Source organism: Panthera leo, chromosome C2 (assembly GCF_018350215.1).
Source record: "Panthera leo isolate Ple1 chromosome C2, P.leo_Ple1_pat1.1, whole genome shotgun sequence".
NCBI classification, from domain to species: domain Eukaryota; kingdom Metazoa; phylum Chordata; class Mammalia; order Carnivora; family Felidae; genus Panthera; species Panthera leo.
In genome coordinates, this window is record NC_056687.1 from 127,894,279 (window position 1) to 127,908,593 (window position 14,315).

General features: G+C 54.1%; 1 protein-coding gene across 1 annotated transcript in view; it reads left to right on the forward strand.

The window, feature by feature from the left end:
• Nucleotides 1-10,898: 10,898 nt before the first annotated feature.
• The window catches only part of KY (kyphoscoliosis peptidase), a 44,149-nt gene continuing 40,732 nt past the window's right edge, over nt 10,899-14,315 (forward strand). Inside the window, exons 1-2 of the mRNA XM_042903057.1 lie at nt 10,899-11,034; nt 14,080-14,142. Coding sequence (XP_042758991.1) covers nt 10,899-11,034; nt 14,080-14,142 — 199 coding nt within the window. The remainder of the gene's footprint in view (nt 11,035-14,079; nt 14,143-14,315) is intronic.

Sequence of the window (14,315 nt, forward strand, 5' to 3'; positions counted from 1 at the left end):
CTGAACTTGAATGTGCCCCCAGTGATTCTGCTGCCTACTAACACCTGAGATCCACCGTCAGGACCCTGAAGCCAGGAGCCCAGGGTCAAGTGCAACTTCTTCCTCTCCATGTGCTGAGCTAAAACGACCTTGGTTTATGAGGGTTCTTCCACCGGGAGCCTGATCAGAAGCCTTGGTCTCTCTCCCCTCTCCAACCCCAGCTACCCCAGCATGCACTCCCCTGTTTATGTCTCCAGAATTTCTTTGTCTCTCTCTGCCTCTCTCCCTGTGTCTCTCCCCATGTCCATCTTCCCCTGTCTCTCTACTTCTCCCTCTCTCCCATACCCCTCTCATTCCCCCCACCACCCCTCTCTCTCACTCTCTTTGCTCCTCTGCTCCTATTGTTCTCCCCTTCTGTCTCTCTTTACCTGTCTCTGTCTCTCAGTCCCTCTATTTCTCTGCCTCTTTCTCTCTCTCTTGCTTTTATGGGTTTTTCCTCTTATCTCTGTCCCTCTGTCTCTGTGTCTCCCTATTTGTCTCTCTCTGCCTCTGTGTCCCTATCTCTGCCTCTGTGTCCCTGTCTCTGTCTCTCTCTGTCCCCTGCTTCTCTTTCTATTTCTTTCCCTGTCTTCTCCCTCCCTGGAGGCCTCGCGGCTGGTGGCTGGAAACAGATGGCTGTCAGGCCTTGGCCAGAGGCATATGTCATCACAGGCTCCTCCCCCAGTGGCAGCCTTTCAGCCACCACCTGGGGAGTGCAAACTGTCCTGCCACCAACAGGTCCCTGTCATCACTGTGCTCCAGGGCCTGGCCCAGCCCCCAGCCCAGCCTGCCTCAGGTAACCCTGTGAGAGAAGGCAAGCTCCCTACTCCCGCTTGCTCAATAGCCACTCCAGGGGCCAGACTCCCCGCCTCAAGGAAAGGGCAGGGGGAGGAGGAAAGCCTTGCACCAGTAGGCTTGTCCCAGTTGCAGCACTGGGAGCTAGGGGTCCTCTGTGGACACAGGCCAGCCCTGACCTCTCTCACTGAGAGATATGGTTAAGGCCTCCACCCTGCTCTGCATTTCCTACCAGGAGCTGGGGGAGAAGAACCTAGGCTGGTTGGAGTGCCCTAAAGCCCCCCACCTTATTTCTCCCAGACCAGCAGGGTGGGGCCAGAAGTGACCTTGTGCTGCCGACCTTAGGCCAGCCCTGCCCCACCTCAGTCTGCATCAGTGTCTCCTGAGAAGCCAGGGCTCCCCATGCCCCTGTTCTGGCCAAGAAGGGAGGGGTCCCTTCTTTCCTGGAGCAGACCCCAAGGCAACCAGGGGAAAACCTCAGCACCGGATAGGGAGAAAGGGAATGGATGTCACGGGATCCCTCGTTACCACGTGTGCCATGCAGGAGGCCAGCTGCTGACCCCAGAACAGCTGTGTCAGGCAGGAATCAACACACCCATTGTCCCAGAGAAGGGACACGACTCTTCCAGGGCCCCACAGCATCTGTGGGGGACCCAAAGTGGCTTTGTTACACACATGCACGCACAACTGGAGTTGCTTTAAGGGAACACCCGCTGCGGGGCTCTAGGAGAACGCAGATGAATGGCATGGTCTTGACAGCAGAGTCCCCGCGCACAAATACACGGTACGCACACCACCACCTGATGTTCCTGAGATCCCACCAAGAGGTGCACGTACGGGGGCTGTTTCTGTCCTTGCTCCTCCCATCCAGAGTCCCAGAGGTGCCCTGATAATGAGGTGAGTGGTTGCCTATCTGAGGTTGTGTGCCAGGTTCGGGGACCAGACTGGCTCTGTTTATGGACCGTCATGGTCACATGCCGGCCACGTGCTGGGCCACACTCTGCACCACCTCTCTTTGTCTTCTGCCCTGGGCAGCGGGCATGATTGCTGCCAGGTTACAAATCAGGAGACTGAGGCTCTGACTTGCCTTGCAATGCTGGGACTTGAACTCCCTCGTTCATAGGTGACCTTTTTAGGAGGAAAGTAAAAACAGCCAGCAGGGCCTCCCCACCTTAGACCCAGGGAGGTGAAGGGGAAGGCAAAGCCAAGGGGAGGCAGGAGAGGCTCTGCTGGACTAAACTGGCCTCACAGGTGTCCAGATGCTAGCAGAGCCGAGGGCAGGCCCTGCACATGTGGGCTTAGGGGGAAGGCCTGAGTTTTGTAGTTTTCGTGCATCTAGGAGGCCACTGAGCCTGGGAGCCTTCCCCGGAGCCTGCCCTTCCCTGTCCCCAGCCCCCTCCCTTCATCCCTCCTGGCTGGACGGAGGACAGGAAGGCAGGATGCAGTGGGAGAAGGCTGGCTCATGTTTCCCCCCTCTCTTCCTGGCAGGGATTACATGGTGAGGAGGGAGGACAGCTGAGCTGGCAGGGGGGTGGCCTGGTCATGCCGAGGGGGAAAGCTGGGGAAGAAGGACGGCTGAGGTAACTGGGGCCTCGAGCAGCCACTCTCCTCACACATCCCCCCTTTCCAGCCACTGTGGGGCCCCGAGGCCCAGCACCGATACCTGGGTGTCTGCATTCCCTTCCCCCAAACTCTGCTCTCCAGGGTAGGCAAGGGCAGACAGACAGCCTGACTTCAGAGAAATGAAGACCTACAAGTCCGTAAGACACAGAGGGGCTCACGTGAATGAGGCCTGTGTAATTCTAGAATCTCTAATTTGCAGTGCCCCTCACCCAGCCACCGACAACCCCCCCCCCCTCCACAAACTCTGCAGGGGTTAGAGAGCCTCTGTCTGGTAAACTGCAGGGCCACTTCACCCCGCCCAAACCCCTCTCCCTGAGTTGTCGCTAGAGCCCGTGATTGCTTGGGCCACCTACCTAACCATCTGGAAATACTCCGGCCTTGGGACAGCGGTTGTCAACACTTACAGTTACTCATCAGGTGGTCAGGGAACAATTTGGTGGCATCAAACAACAAGAACTGGGTATGGATCCAGAAAGTGCCAGGAGCGATATGTCAGTGGGAAACCGTACATCCTGGGTGCCAGAGGGGGCCTGGGGCTAGGGCTCATAGACTCCTGGCTGCAGCCCTAGCAGATGGGTGGTGAAGCTGAGCTCTCCTGCCTAGGGCTATGCTGAGTCTCCCCAGGAGGAGAGCTCCAACTGGAAAAGTAAAGCAAAGCTGGACACTAGACTGGTGTACAAATGCCTACAGCCCTGCCTAAGGTGCTTGGTGTGTCCTGACAGAAAGAATCCAGAGCCAGGAATCTTCCAGAAGGACCCTGGACCTGGCAGAACCACCAAGGCATGCTCCAATTCCACGTCATACAGGTACAACCTGGCATCTAACTCCAACAACTGTGCATGGCCCTGCACCTCCTTCTAACTGGTCACCATAGGAGTGGTTCCTACCCAAACACACTTTCAGGCAACAGTCCAGAAGTTAACTGTCAAATGGCATGCTTTTCAATTGTCCCGGACCTGTTTGCTTCAGGCTCCCATTCTGATGCTCAGTGTTAGCAAGCACTTTCAACCTAGCCCTGCTCTTCAGGTTTTATTCACATGGTGCACTGAGTCCTAGTTCCTCATCTCTAAAATGCAGGGAATCACCTCAAAAAGTTGCTGGGATAAGTAAGTAAGACTAGTGAAAACACCTAGCACAGGGTCCAGCACAGAGTAGGTGCCCAACACACATTTATCCTTCCTTCCTTCTTTCCTTCCTTCCTTCCCTCCATCCCACCCTTACTCCTTCTCTCCCTTCCTTCCTTTCTCCTTTCCTGTCTTCCTTGTCCTCCACCCAGTTCTCTCTCTCTCTCTTTCCATTATTATCCTCCCAAAATGCAGAGTCTAAGTATCTTGGTTGATCCTCCTACAGCCCCTTCTCTTCTCTTTCAGCCTCTCAGGACCATCTTGGTTCCACTTCTCCCTTCATAAGTGGATCCGTACACTGTTTCCCGGGTCAACTATGAGAGAGACCCATTCATCTCTGTGTCCCCACAACACCAGACACAAGGCCTGGAGCACAGTGTCTGGTTCCAGATGGTACGAAAAAATTGGTAATGGATGGAGTGGGGGCACAAATGGGTGAACAGATGAATGAGTGGATGGGTGGAACAAGTTAGACGGAAGGGATAGAAGAATGGGGGTGGCGGAGAGACTGAGGGGTGATGTTCAGGTAGAGACGGAGGCATGGGTGAACAAATAGCTAAGTGAGATGGATGGATGAGAGAGTGACTGGATGGGTGGAGAGATGGAATGGATGGACAGATATGAAAGACCCTGTGAAAGCATGGATTTGGGGTGGATAAATGGATGGACAGAAGCACATGCCATGGCTGGCTCTAGACTGAGACAGAGAGGTACAAAGAACTCACTCTGATGCTTTTCATCCCAAATCAATGTTTTCACTGTCTCCTTCTGCTCTCGAACCCTAAAGATGTGGTAGGGAAGGAAAGGAGTGGCTGACAGCAGCAGGAGCCAGATACTATCTTCATGGCAGCTTTGCCAAGCACTCACTCACTGAGTCCTGCCCCAGGCCACAGGCATCGTGGTGCTCAGAGCCACAGGACTGGAGAAAGGCTGAGGACACCCTTGCCCCTCCCTGGCCACTGCCACCAGTCTCACCCACCCCAGAAGATGCTGCACAGAAGGGGACTGACTGTGTGAGCAGAGCTTTGAGTGTCCTCATGCTCAATACCAAAGGCTGGAAACTTGCCAGTTTCACTTCCCAGTCTGCCTCTCCCCCAGCACAAACTTGCACACTGGCCCACGCTGAGGTTTGGCTGGAAGTGGCTTCTATGCTGCCCTCGCTAAGCCCAGAGATCTTGAGAGCAACTGTATCACCTTCACTGCCTCATCCCAGTGATAGAGCTCCTGACACAGAGTTGGCATAGAAAAAAATGTGGTTAAATAAAATGGATAATAAGTCTTAGACACGACTGACTATCATTTGGGGAAAGACCAATGTAATACAAAACAGTGGTAGACCTTGATCTAGGATGCTGAGCTTGAAGCCCAGCTCCCCTACTTCCCACCCATGTGGCCTTGCACAAATATCTGCACCTCTCTGAACCCGCATTTCCTCCTCTGTGAAATCAGGATAGTAGTGGACACCTGCTCAACTCTCTTCTGAGGTTGCAAGTTTTCCTTCGGGAATGGGCTTCTCATCTGGTCCTTCCGGGTCACCCCCACCGGGGAGGCTTGATAGCCAAGCCCCAAAGCTGAATCCCTCCTGCCCCACCTGGTCACCCAGAGGGCAGAGCAGGACGTTTTGGGAGGGGACGTGCAGGCTGCAGGAGGTAAGCATGTTCCACTTTCCGGCTTCTCTAACTGGGGCTATGCATAATCACCCTGACCTCAATCTTTCTTGGTGAATTATGGAAAAAGAGTTCTCAGAAAATGAGGCATGTGCAAAAGTTCCACTAGGCTCCCTGTCCTCCCCCTCATTTCACCCTTCCCAACTTAATAAAGACCATGGCTTATTAGCTGTTCCTATCCAGCTCTCCTTGTCCTGTGCCTGCACACGTGAGACTAAAAATACCCGTGGCTCCTATTAGAGGCTCTGCCCCAGGGACAGGCAAGGCTGGAGTCCGAACTGACACTAGAAACTCATTCCCTTGTGCCCCCTGGGATCCAGGCCACGGCACCTGTCCCGTTTGAGGCAGATGGGCACCAACCTCATTCCGACAGTCCCCAGGGGTCTTCAGGGGTGATCAAAAGGCTGTTCTGACTTCATTTGCGTTTTTGTTCAGACATTCCAGAGCTGTCTCCTGTGACCCTCCTCACCACCTCATTAGACAACCTCCCACCACCCAGGTGTGAGGGCTCTCTCCCAGGGGGCACATGTCACTCAGAGCACTGGCTGGGGCCCTGCAAAAGTGGCTGGCCCAAACCTCAGCCTGCCAGTAGAAACGACATCTGTGCCCCTTTTCACTAACACATGCAGAACAGCAAGCGTGTTAGGTTTGGCGTGAGCCCTGGGCCCACGTAGAAGCCATTGATGGCTCACTGAGAAAACTGCACGAATTCACTTCTTGATCCTGTTTCAGCATCAATAAAATGGGTGTAAAGGCATCAGCCCAGCCCCAGGGCACTGTGAGGGCTACATGAGTTCATGGAAGAAAAATGCAGACTTCTGTACAGAAGTAGCTGACTACCAAGGGACAAACTCTGAAGCGTCAAGTCCACTTCAGAGGACCTTTCGTTTCCATCAGGGAGGCGGATCGAGGAATATGCGAGGGGCATTTCAATAGCTCGGCAATAAACACTTGGGGAAGCTGAAGAGGTAATCTCTCCATGGGCTTTCATGTGCCACTGGATACCTCTGTTGGCATGGCCTGAGATATTTTGGAAGAGGTGATGAGAGACAAATTGATTTTCATCATCTCCATCCACAGGAAAAGGCCAAGAATGCCATAGTGTATAAAGACTCCAAAACTCAAATGACCTGGAATTTGGGAGGTAGGGCTCCCCATGTTTACACATCGTTATGTGCAAGAAGATGGGATTGTAATAAGCTACAGACAGAAAAATAGGGAAAATCAATGAAGGTGTCACGGATAGAAATACTGAAACAGGCTGACAGGCCGATCAGGGAGAGACATGCCAAAAAGGCTGAGAAAGGGAATTGTGTTTAACAGAAAAGTCACAGCTTATGGCTCCTGATTGGGGCGGGGTGGAGGCGGCTGCATGGGACTGAGCGGGGCTGTTAGAACCAAGCACTCCCCCAAATTCATGCTCCAGATGGCTCTGTCAGCAGTGGGAGAAGGTGCCTTTAGAGCTGCTTGTCCTCACTTAACCTCCTTCTCTTCCATCTCGTGATGGTCAGAGAGAAAGGCACAGCAGAGCAAACGCTACAAATCTACAGGAGGCTGGCACACCTCTGGGCTAAAGGGAGAAATCTTGGCTGACTGGGAGGGTTCGTTCTGTCTGATTTGATTCAAACATTTATTGAGCACCTCCTGTGTGCAATACACACAGGAGGCTCAAGTCTGGTAGAGGAACATGGGAGGGACTCAAGAATGAGGAAGACCATGACCTGGCCCTCAAAGAGCTTAACATGGTCTAAGGCCAGGAAATGACTTCATCATACACTTTGCTATGAAATAGGAAAGACCTGCCGTAGTTTGGGAGAGTATTTTTTTTTTAAACCTTTAAATGTCTGTGCCATTCCAGCAGGAAAAAGAAAATGAGGACGGCTAAAAAGCACCACAGAGAGCTGGCATTCTCTAGGATCTCCAAGAACTGGGGTAATCAGGCAGGCTTCAGGGTGGAGGTGAGGGCTGGTGTCAGACTTCAAAGGATGACTAGACTGTACTTGCCAGGAATGTCCAAACAGGTTTTCGGGAAGAAGTGACAACAGTAACAAACTCAGAAGTGGGAGTGAGCCAAGTCAGGCTGGTCAAGACACCACAGGAAGCCTATACCAGCTTTCAAAAAGGTTTGCGGGAAAGGCGTCTGTCTGGTCCCCCATGTAACAGTTTGCCCATATCAGCAGAAGCCAAGGTGTGAAGAGGCTGGGATGTGGTCTGTGCTCTTTACCAATGTGCCCCACTCTCTTTGTGCCCCTTCCCCACTGCACCAATGGAGAAAAGCATGTCATGTCTACAAACTGCCTGCTAAAAGCCTTTCATGTACTGGTTTTGTATAGAGAAGAGAAAAACTTACCTCCCGGGATTTCTAGAGGGGTGAAAAAGTTATGACTGGTGATCCCCCGAAGAACCACTAAGCCTTTGGAAAAATGAAAATGTGAGTCAGAACACACCCTTTCTGGTGAAAGCCTCATCTGCCAGAAGCAAGCCTCTCCCTGCCAGCCACTCACCATCTCCAACACAGCTCAGGGCTCAGAACCATCCGGACAACTGACGAATCCCATCTTCAAGCAAAGGTGTGGAAGCAGTGTGGATAATGGAGGATAACGGCAAAAATACAACCATTTTGACTGCTCTTTGTCTTTTGGTCTCCTGAAGTTTCCAAGTCATTGTGATGAAAATTATTAAAGGTCTGCCCAAGAACGGAGACATCCCCTGATTTGTCAGATCCTAAGACAAGGATGCAGATGACTTCATTAGGTCGGAATGTGGAAGTCCCTGAATTCCATGTTATTCAAGACGGTGGCAGGATGGAGAGGCCAGCATGTTAAGGAAAGCCTAGAAGCAGAAAGGTCAGATAGATGTGTTTGGGGAGTAGTGGGCATGGCGATGGCTACAGCATGTGTAGGTTGGCAGGGAAAGTAGAAGAGGTGAGTCTATAGAAGGAGGCTGGACCCAGGGTGTAAATCACAGGCTGAGGGTCTGTTCTGTGTCCCATCGGTTGAGGGGGGGTTTGAGCAGAAGGCATAGACCCTCTGAATAATACCTCATAGCCTCCTTCTCTCCTGCTTCCCCTCCGCTTTCCAGATACATCCAAAATGCCTTCCTGTGGCATCCTCCTCTCAGCCAAAACAAGTAGTGTAGATGAGAGGATGGGTCGACAGAGTCCAGGGCTGAGGGGAACATGAAGAGTGAGGAGAGCATCTCATCTTTCTGCCCATGCTGCTGGCAGGGAGCATCTGTGCAGGCCCAAGACACCAGCTACTGGACTGAGAGCCATGGGTGGGAACATGTGGAGAGTGGGTCCAGGTTCTAGGCAGCATCAGGATCCAGGAGCAACAGCATTTTCCAGAGAAGTCAAGGTAACACAGCCCCTATGTCATGGGTTGATTCCAAAGCAGTTTTCACTGCATTTTTGTCACTCAGGAAACATTATCAACATCTGGACACGCTCTGGGTTCTTACAACAGGGAAGTGGGTGCTACTGGCATCTAGTAGGTAGATCACAGGGATGCTGCTAAGAATCGTCCAATGCACAGGACCACCCCTCCCTCAACAACAAGGAACTCTATGGCCCCAAATGTCCATAGTGCCATGGATGAGAGGCTCCTCTCTAAAGGATCTGTCTTCAGACATCCTGGAGGGGCAGGAGGCCCCCAGACCAGCTTCCTGGACCTCTGGGTGATACAACCCCCCATCATCTCCTGCTTCAGAGGCAGCTCTGGAATGGGATGTCATGTGAGCAAGCTCCTCACAGTGATGCTCTCCAGCTGGGGAGTAAGGAACAAGGATGGGAATGCAAATTTCAGGCAAGGGGGCTTCAGCTTCCTTGCCCTTCCCACTCGGCCCCATTGAGTAATGAGAGATGCTGCACAGAAGCTTCTGTTGGGACCAACACCCCTGAAGGAGGTACACGGTGCTTTCTCAGGTCAGATGGGGGATGCCGCCTGGGCAATCTCTAAGACTCCAGGAACTCTGAAGAATCCATTGTTCTCACTTCCCTAGCCATCTAGAGAACAAGCCTCAGCCAGCCTCCCAGGGGTGTGTGTGTGTGTGTGTGTGTGTGTGTGTGTGTGTGTGCATATGCACACATGCAGGCAGGACAGCAAGGGACAGGACTCACTACATGAGGAAACATGCTTTGGGAGCCACCCACCTACACCAGTCCCGCAGCTCAGCTCTCTTGGGACTGCAATTCAACACTGTCAGAAACCAGTGACATCTCCTTCCTCAGATGCCCAGTGGGCGAGGGGTAGTGGTGACGCAGCAAGGCACTGGCCTTTACTGGCAGACAAACTGTGAGTCACAGTCCGCGGACAAAGATCTTCAGAATCTGAGGGTAGATCTGTGTGTCCCCCCCCAATGACTTGTCACTTCACCTGTCCTTTTCCTCCCCCCTTAAAATGAAGTATGAATGACAGCTACCATTTGGGGACCGCTTGCGGCGCGCCAGGCACCTCAAGTACACGTTCTCACAACAGCCCTGTGAGAACTCGTATCATGCCACGATAGAGGCGGGGAAATGGAAGGAAATGGCTTGTCCACAGTCACGCCGGCAGTGAGTGGCCAAGCTGAGACTGGAACCTAGGCCTGCACAGTAGAGTCTGCCTCCGAGGGGGAGGCAGGGGCTCTCAGGAACCACACTGCAAGGTAGGGTCATCACACTCCAATAGGAAGGGGCCCAGAGCAAAGGCTTCCGGGTGCACGACATTTATTAATGGTGGAAACTTAAGTTAGGGGACTGGCCCAGGTTGGGTGGGCCCACCGTGCCAAGGGCTAGCAGGCAGATGCCGCTGTAAACACTCCTGAGACCCAGAGCCAAAGGGCCTGTTGCTGCTGCTGGCTGGGCAGGCCAGGCCCCACTAAAAATAGATGGGTTCTCAGGTCCAGCTCCCTGAGCACAGCAGGCAGGCTGCTCCCTGCACCAGCCTCCTCCTCTGCCCCTCCCCCCTTCCCCACGGAGCATGAGCCAGGCTTCTAGAAGGAACAGAGATGTTAAGACTTTCACCACAAGCCAGAAAGAACTGTTAAGTTGATGCCCAGTACTCATGTTCCAAGTTCTGGTGCAGCCATAATCGCAGAGGTCCGGACCCCAACACCCTACCCATCTCTCTCTTATAGAGGAAGCCATCAACCTCCAAAACCCACCCGGGGAAGGGAAGGAGTGGGGCCACACCGTGCTGCTTTTCCTTTTCCCGAATTTACTCTCACTGTTGACAGCACCGTGAGATTTCTGCGTTCGCCGAAGGCTCCGGAGAAGGTCTACCTCGGGCCCTCCTGGGAATCCCGGGACCAGCTGCGGAGACCAGGCAGCGCCCGGCCAGCGGGAGAAGGGCTCTGGAGCCCGGGACGAGCGCTCCAAGCGCACGGGGTAGGAGGCGCTAGAGCCTGAGGCTACGCCGCCCGCGGCCTGCGTGCAGGTCAGGGCTCGGCCCGGGATTTCCTTTCAAAGGTGACTTAGAGCGGCTTCATTAGGGTAGCGCCCTCCCGGGCGGGCCCTAATGGCGTGTTTGGCAGAGTCAGCGAAACGCGGCGCCCAGCGGCTCGGCGGCGGGGGAGCGCCCTCTCCCGCGCCCTCGCGGTCTCCCGCGCCGGCCAGCGGCGCGCACGGGGCCATTTGCAGCGCAGGCAGCCTCGAGAGCGGCCGCGGCGCAACGGCGGGGAGCGAGGCGGCACCATGGAGCTGAAGAAGGACAGCAACGCCGTGTCCATCGACATGCTGTTGATCGTGCACTCGGAGAAACGGCGCGCAGCGCACGGCACGCACTCGGACCGGCAGGCGGACCCGGGCGCGCTGCCGCAGCGCAGAGGAGGTAACGAGCGCCCGGCCCGGGCCCCCAGACCCCGGCACCTCGGCCTCCTCGCCTGGGGCCCGCCCGCCGGGGGGCGCCCCACGCGCCCCCGAAAGAGGCCAGGGAGACCGACCCTCTCTCCCCACCGCTGCCTGCTCCTCTTGCTCCTCTGCAAGCACTGGCGTCCCGTCCCGTCCCGTGGCAACGCGCAGCCCCGTGATTGCCCCGGGTTGACTCCCTGTGCTTCCGTCACCCCCCGGGAGCCAGCTTCCTCCCAGCCACTCTCTGAAGGGTGCACGACAGGGTTGGAAGATGCCTGGGAGGAAGGGGGCCAGAACCTCAGTCCTGACCCCTGGGTGACCGAGGCCTGCTCCTCACATGGCACTTTGTAGAGCTCAGGGGACCCAAGGGAATCTGTGTGCTGAATCAGACTTTGAGACGGGGAGCTCCCTTGGTGTCCTTGCACAACTCATGGCCTCAGTTTCCCCTTTCTTGAAGCCTCTCTCAGCCCCCTACAGTAGAAGGCATAAGGGTGGTGTAAAAGGCTTGCTAGAGTAAGCTGAAAATCTGCTCTCTCCGCTCTCACAGATCTATTCATTTTACTCCTCCTGTAGACTTTCTGAGAAAGGGTAGACTGGAAAAATAAAGTGACTCTTTATAGAGCAATTGTGGAAAGCAGCACTCAGGCCTCTGTAATCCCAGAGGAAAGGGCACACTGAAGAGAATACAGATGGAGAATAGGGGATGTTAAAGCCCCTCAGAAGTCCTAGGTGTATGATGAGGCCATCCCGAGCCTTCACGGGGGCTGGTGTGAGGTTTGTGCTAGGTTGACGGAGGGCCAGTGCTTTGGGACTGATGTTTTAATAGCCCTTGGTGCATTGCACATCCACCTGCCACCTGCCACACTGAAGCAATGGTGCCTTGAATGGCTTTGCCCCCACCAGTCACATAGGCTGGACCTGCCCCATGGTTCCTTGTGACCTCTTGGGGAGGAAGGCAGGGAAAGAAATAGATTCTGGAGAGCTGAGAATGTTGATAGGTAGTCCGATCTCCCGCGGGATTTGAGGCCAGTTGTTTGGGTTAGTTGGTTCTTCCATTCCCAGAGCTGCTCCCAGGAGAGGCGGAAATGCCCCCCACCCCGCGTATTTGTAATGAGGAAATCGGCAGAGGCCCTCTGCCCCTTGATAGAAAAGAGGCTGCTTCTACTCTGGACACTGCAGTCTGAAGGCCTCCCCCTATGCGTGGCAAGGCCAGAGGACCCCCACAAGGCCTGGCTCCAGGCCAGCCTGTGAGTCCCTCCCTCCCCCGCCCCCTCTGATCTCATCTCTCCTAAAGGCTCCAACACTAGAAAGAGAGGGCCTTTCAACAACACAGGGAAGCCTCGGAAATGCCAGGGATCAGGACTGGTTCAGAGGTGTCTGACCCCTAGCACTAACCCTACAGGACTCCAGACCAATGCATTTCACACTCGACCATGATGCAAGGCAAGAAGGCCCTGCTTGCCAAGCCCTTTCTGCTAGTTTCCTCCACAACTTTCCTGACGGAGGTTTTTTCCCAGACACTATGGCAGTGCAGAGACCAGTGTCACTTATTTACAATCAGACAGTTCTGTACCAGAGTATAGAAGAGTGAGAATGCACAGCCTCTGAGGCCTGCTGGGCAATGGTGATGTCCAGGAGACCCCTGGCTAAGCCAGCCTACGGGCCCACACAGCCTAAGGCAGGGAAACACTGAACTAGACAAGCTTGTTCCAAGGCCTCCTGTTGGTGCACAAGATCCAAAACGCCCCCACACCTCTTCCAGGCATCTCCTCCTGTCCCCCCACTGCCCCCAGCCCAGGTCCTTGGCTCTGCAAAGGAGGGCCTGAGCTCCATTACTGTCACGGTGCAGAGGACTGGGTGGCTTTCTGCTCTGTCCTTGTGGCAGAAAAGAGTCAGAGGGAAAGGAGGCAAAGGCAGCATGTGCCAGGGATCTGGGCTGCCAACAGATGCTCTCTGCTCTTTCCCTCTATGGCCCTAGCATTTTCCATTGTGCAGTGCTTCTCAAAAATATGCCTGGGTGCCCTCACTTCCTGTCATATACCCCCTAGCCATGGAGGAGGTGGCCTAAAGTCCCCTGCCCCAAGTCAGGTTTCATCCCCAAAGTCAGTGTGATGTGTGTATTCTACTCTACATGTGTGTCAGCGAGGGTTCTGAGCCACAAGCCCCAGATCTTGCCTGCGGAGAGCTCTGCAGAATAGAAGAGCATCAGGAAGGGACAGAGGGACTTGAGGAGTGGTTGAAAGGGCTGGAGAACCAGGCTAGAGGCACAGCTTCCAGGAAGAGTGCCATAAGCTGCACAGCAGGGCTGGTCTGGTGAGGAAACCTCTGTTGCCACCAAGGAGCCCTAGATACTCCGTCCTCACCAGGAACTTGATTTTATTGCAGCTGCTCCCATTGCCAGAACATACGCCATTTCTGCGCCAGGAACTCGACCTTGCAGCCACCACTTTCAGCCAGGACCAGAGAGAGAGTGCGCATGCACTTCCATTCCCTTCCCTCTTGCATCACCAGGTCCCAAGATGGAACCAGACGCAGGTGCATCTGACTGGCTGTGCCTAAGCCACATACATCCATGCTCTAGCTGCAAGGGAGGCTGGGAGAGTAGGCAACAATCACTTGCAGTTCCCACAGGGATGGACCATCTTTGCCCATCCCCCACCTCACATCATGACCCTAACAGTGGGAGATTCACCACATACAGGAAAAGAAAGGCAAAATCAATGGCAAACATCTTCTACAATAATACTTCCATATTTAAGAGGTAGAGATGTGGAGTGAAGAATAGGCATCTGCACCGTGAAAATTCTCCCTGGATGATGCTGATAACCAACCCCACCATCCTTGGAAACCACTGTTTTAATATTTTAAAGTGCATCTCATTCACAGGCAGTCCCCCTTGAATCCTGAGAGAGCCAAGTTCCACCAGCCCCACTTCACCCCAGATACATTTGCAACTGACCTGTCACTCGCTGGCCTGGGTCTCCCGGCCACTGAGAACCTCACTCCAGACCTTGTTATCCCACAGGACTCCAGGGTGTCGGAAATGGAATCCGGAGATGGCAGAAATTCGAAGGAAATGACGTGCATGGTAAATTCTCTCTTTTCATTTTGTTTTCCTTTCAATCTCTGTAATTCAACACATTGAAAAATGACTGGAAGCATTAGATTTCACATGTTCGAAAACTGGCTCTAGACATCTAACCACTCAGGAAGTAGCTGCTCATGACTCAGCAAAGCTCTGGGGCTGCTGTGACTCTAGAA